We start from the raw sequence: 5,038 nt of genomic DNA, 5'->3' as shown, positions 1-5,038 counted from the left end.
TTGATTAAGAATAAAGATGGATTTGAGAAACTTAAGTTACACAGAAACCCAAATGAATACATATCTAGGAAAATCAACTTGAAAAAAACCAAAATCCTCAAATCAAATTTTCACCTTCTTTATGTTCATTAGGTTTCGGGTCATCGGAAATATCCAGGATGCTTACTTGACAGGAGAGAGCGACAAAGGTCTCGTTGGGTTTCCATGGATGCTTACATATTCAAATAATCTATCTTGAAAGGTGAAAGATATATGGATTTATATCTAGTGCTAGAAGGTTGTCGGTGACAAAGAAAGGAATAAGATGGAGGGTAGTCACTGACTGTGGCATTTTCCGACAAGTAGAGCATTGAAGAGAGAGATGATGGTGAAGAGAGGGATGTCGTCAACTGGAGGGTTGAATCACGGATGAAGAAATGATAAAATCTTGGTACGATACTTAGGTTGTGGGACCCACCTTTTATTAAACAATTTCTTTAATAAATAAAATAAATCAATAAACATTAAATTAATTAAAAAGAAATATATAAGGACAATATAGTCTTTTTAAGTATGTCAGGACCAAGCGCACAATAAAAACATATTATAGAGATGGTCGAGTTAAATTAAAAAAAATATATATAAAATAAAAAAAATAATAAATTTATATATATATATATATATATATATATATATATATATATATATATATATATATATATATATGCAGATTACCCTAAACCATATGGACAAATTACCCTATTAACTTCAAAAATATATATATTAAATGAAATGGAAAAAGTGACGCCCCCTCTTTTGCCCAGATAGGCTCATCATACGCAGGCCTCCATGACGTAGACACCCGCCTTCACCGGATCATCCCTCCTCCGGTCTCTTCCCACCTCCGAACAACTCCAGTTCCGACCACTTCCTCCTATCGTTGATCACCTCCTCCCATCATTGACATCCCACAACACTGCTCCCCCATCGTCGACCTCAAGAAATTGATTGCTGTGAAAACCGTTCTGGAAGTCTACACATGAAATCGGTTCTAGAAATCGATTCCATTAATAGATTTTCGTGACACACCAGCTTTGTACTGAAATATGCCTCATTTTGATCATGCACAAACTTTTACTTGAAGAACGTAATAAATTGGTGTCTGATTGCTTATGAATTTGTGGTTTGAGTACAATTGAATGTGTTACCCCCAAATAACTGTCATGAATTTAACATTATTTTATTATATGTTCATTGCTTTTGCTGTTTGAGAGTGTGGTTTTGGTTTTGATGTTCCATTTATCCAGGGGCGGAGCTAGGATTTAAGATTAAGGGGGGCTCACAACGTAATAATATATGAAAATATAATGTTATACCCGAATAAAGTAATAGTCTAAAATTTTAAAAGAAAAAATCACAAAGAAATAAAAATTTGTCTCCATTAACCTCAATCTTCAAATGTTTTCAACTAACTAAAAGCATCCACTCATATTCATCCATTAACCTGCAAGTATTAAAATAAGTAATTATAATATAGATATATATGGTTCATTTTAGAAAATTAATATATATATATATATATATATATATATATATATATATATATAAACATAAGAAATAGTACCTTATACACTTTAAGTTGTGCTCGTCTTTGTTTAATGGAATAGAAATCATCTATAATATCATCCGTAGGAAATGTATCAGCAATCTCTCTCTCGATGTTAACAAGCAAACAACTTTTAAGAAAATCATAATTCATGGTATTTCGGAGACGTGTTTTCACAATTTTCATTGCTGAAAATGCTCTTTCAGATGTCGTGGTAGAAACAGGGAGACTCAATATAAGACGAATCAATCTATCAAGCAAAGGATAAGTACCTGACTTTCCTGTTTCATGTAGGCCTCTACACAACTCAGAAATTGTAGACGAATTTTTCAGTTGTGGGTGATTTTGGACATCTACTTCATAATGTTGTAACTTAAGTTTCAACAAATTCCTTTCGTGCTCTGTAAAGTCCATAAGATAATATGATGTTGCCAATTTACATATATCCTCAACATTTAAGGATTTTCTTGGATCTAGCATAACACTGAGACGGAGAAGCTCTGTTGCAGACTCATTAAATCTAGAGTTCAACTCTTGCAACTGACTATCAATAGTAGCAATGAATAGTTCAACTCGGTAGTGATGCTCTGTGGTTGTATCGTCTTTGTCACGACGTTGGCGAATTACATATCTATAAGTTTCATTCATGTTAGGGATAGGAATGCTATTTTTCTCACAAAAACAAACCACTTGGTCCAAAAGCGATTGCCAACCTTCATCTCTCAACTTTTAAATCAATATTTTTGTTGTAGAAACCAAGGATAGAGCATTAACAATATCAATAGATTTTTGTTGTAAAGTTTGGCAAAGCTTGTCAGTTATCCCCATTATTTCTTTCATCATGTGCATAACAACGACAAAATCAAATGTCAATGCATGGGTAAGTGCATATGCCGCATCACCTCTTTGAGAAGATGTAGAACCTTTTATATCAATGTCATTCAATACTACACAAGATGGACCAAACAATCTCATCAAACTGCATATTGATTTGAAATGAGAACTCCACCTAGTATCTCCAGGCCTCTGCAGTGTTTGTATTTGATTGATGCCTTTTCCACTCTCAATTTCTCCAGCCTCAGTTAAATGAGAAATTTCATCAATTTGAGCATCTTGCAATTGATCATTACGTTTGGAAGAAGAAGATATGACATTAACTACAAAGTTTAAGGTCTTAAAGAAGTTATGTACCTCAGTCACATCTTTAGACGCTGCAACTAGAACCAATTGTAGTTGATGGGCAAAACAATGTATATAATAAGCGTACGGACATTCCTTTAATAATAAAGCTTGCAACTCATTCCATTCTCCACGCATGTTACTAGCCCCATCATATCCTTGACCTCGAATATCTTGAACACTAAGTTTATGATAAAATAAAGAACATAATATCTCATTTTTCAAGGTCAATGAAGTTGTATCTTTAACATGAATTAAGTCCAAAAATCTTTCTTTGACATGCCCATCTTGGTCGAAAAATCTCACAACAATAGTCATTTGCTCTTTCTTAGATTCATGTTGAGACTCGTCAACTATTAAACAAAATTTTGACATCCCGATTTCATCACGAATTGCTTTTTGTACAGTTGTAGCTAAAACATGTAATATTTCTTTTTGGATATCTGGTGATGTGTACTTAGCATTTTGAGGAGCATTTTCTAACACAACATCAGCAACAGTCTTGTTATAAGAAGCAAGGAACTTTATTAATTCAAGAAAATCCCCTTGATTTCTTGAGTTAGGTCGTTCATCATGACCTCTCAAAGCACATCCCTGAAACGTGAGTCATTTAATGGCTTCAATAGAAACTTTAAGACGTAGTCTATTGTCCATAACTTGTTGAGTCGTTTGCTTCTCTATCACATTCTCTATGTGACATAACTGGTTTTTTAGATCTTCATAGCATCTAACAGAAAAATTATGTGTTGAGGCTGGAGTCTTACCTTCATGTATGATGAAAGCACAGTCTTTACCACAATTTACCTTTTTCCATTTATTAAACCCTGATACGGTAAATGTATCTGATCCGACTTTGCCAATAGGTTTTTTATTGAAAAGGAAGCAAGGGAAACAAAATGCAGCATCTTTTTTCTCAGAATATTCCAACCACCAAAAATTCTTGAACCAAACTTGCTGAAAATTGCGCATATATCCTCTAGGACCACTAGGACTGAATGGATACTTTGATTTTTGAAGTTGGTATGGTCCAAGTTTAATATATAATTGTCTAATCTGATCACGTTGGTTAGTTGGATAGCTTAAGATTGAAGGTCGTTCCCCTGGATCATGAATCAAAGAATCTGACATATCATTTTTTTCATGTTCAATATTATCGGGCTCTTCAATGTTACTATTCCTATCAGGTGGTGTGTGTGTATTATGAACATATTCTTCAATATTATCACTAACCGAATGAAATTGTGGGTCATGCACATCCTCCGTTCGTTTGAAAAAAGAATCGATGGTTCTTTTCTTGCTCATAATTTACCCTATAAATTTATAATTATAATAAACCAAATTAAAAAAACCATAATTAAAATACTAATTACAAATAACAATAAATAAAATATGCAATAAAAAATAAAATTTACCTTCTTAATTGAAATCGCTTGATGTAATGTGTTGCCGGAAAACGATTTTTTACTTGAAATTTAACCTCTTGTCCTCTTCGATGAATAACAGTAGCTGCACACTGACATGAACCCTTAATAAAGCATCGATTAATAAACCTTTTTTATAAACGAATGGAGTATTCTCCTATGGGTACTGCTTAATATTTGATAACCACTTAAATAAAATATATATAATGGCGGCGGTAGTAAAAAAATAGGCATGGGCCTCAATCCTCATAATTCTACTCATTGTATTATTTATATATATAATATAAAATTATTTTTTAAAAGAATGACAGCAGGGGCTCAACAAAATCACTTAACCGATGTGGCTATAGCTACAACTGAAAATAGATTTGGGGGGGGGGGGGGGGGGGGGGGGGGGGGGGCTCGGTTTTAAGGAATATGAGTATAATAGGTTTACTTGATAAAATTTGTTTAGGCTGCAAGTGTTTTTAAGGTTATTGCTAACTACTTCTAGATGGTAAAAAATAATCATAAGGGTTTACGGTAGGGATGAGATTTAAAATAGGTCACACCAGTCACTAGGGAGCAGCTAGCTATTGTGGTACATGTTGCAATCACTCCAAGCCATAAATAAACGACTATTATAAGTTTTATGCTCCGTTCTTCATATATATATATATATATATATATATATATATATATATATATATATATATATATATATATATATATATATATATATACTAGTAGCGTACCCGCGCAATGCGGCGGCGGCGATTTGTTTCATTCCGGCAATTAGTTTACGAACGAAAATTACTGTCATTTCGGCGGTCATCCAACTGTTTCATTTCAATTTGTTTAATTCCGTCGATTT

The 5,038-nt window shown here is 33.3% G+C and overlaps 2 protein-coding genes across 2 annotated transcripts; both read right to left on the bottom strand.

Moving 5' to 3' along the window:
* Positions 1 to 1,471: 1,471 nt before the first annotated feature.
* Positions 1,472 to 2,233, bottom strand: LOC145127648 (uncharacterized). The gene is made up of 2 exons (XM_079062803.1): positions 1,604 to 2,233; positions 1,472 to 1,483 (listed from the first exon to the last, which is right to left on the bottom strand). The coding sequence occupies exons 1-2, from the start codon at positions 2,231 to 2,233 to the stop codon at positions 1,472 to 1,474; spliced, it is 642 nt and encodes a 213-aa protein (XP_078918929.1).
* An 81-nt stretch (positions 2,234 to 2,314) lies between these two features.
* LOC145127640 (uncharacterized) lies at positions 2,315 to 4,066 on the bottom strand. The gene is made up of 2 exons (XM_079062795.1): positions 3,569 to 4,066; positions 2,315 to 3,358 (listed from the first exon to the last, which is right to left on the bottom strand). The coding sequence occupies exons 1-2, from the start codon at positions 4,064 to 4,066 to the stop codon at positions 2,315 to 2,317; spliced, it is 1,542 nt and encodes a 513-aa protein (XP_078918921.1).
* Positions 4,067 to 5,038: the final 972 nt, after the last annotated feature.

This window comes from Lactuca virosa, chromosome 1 (genome assembly GCF_052849685.1).
Source record: "Lactuca virosa cultivar CGN04683 chromosome 1, Lactuca_virosa_CGN04683_v6, whole genome shotgun sequence".
Lineage (NCBI taxonomy): Eukaryota > Viridiplantae > Streptophyta > Magnoliopsida > Asterales > Asteraceae > Lactuca > Lactuca virosa.
The sequence above is the reverse complement of the archived record's forward strand: the minus strand, read 5'-3'. Positions and strand labels throughout refer to the sequence as shown.

What these genes read in the sequence shown, in the direction of transcription:
- LOC145127648 (XM_079062803.1), bottom strand. Translation starts at nt 2,233, where the DNA reads ATGAATGAAACTTATAGATATGTAATTCGCCAACGTCGTGACAAAGAC.
- LOC145127640 (XM_079062795.1), bottom strand. Translation starts at nt 4,066, where the DNA reads ATGAGCAAGAAAAGAACCATCGATTCTTTTTTCAAACGAACGGAGGAT. An exon ending in GGTTTAATAAATGGAAAAAG is followed by an intron (nt 3,359 to 3,568) that starts GTAAATTGTGGT and finishes CTCACGTTTCAG; the next exon opens with GGATGTGCTTTGAGAGGTCA.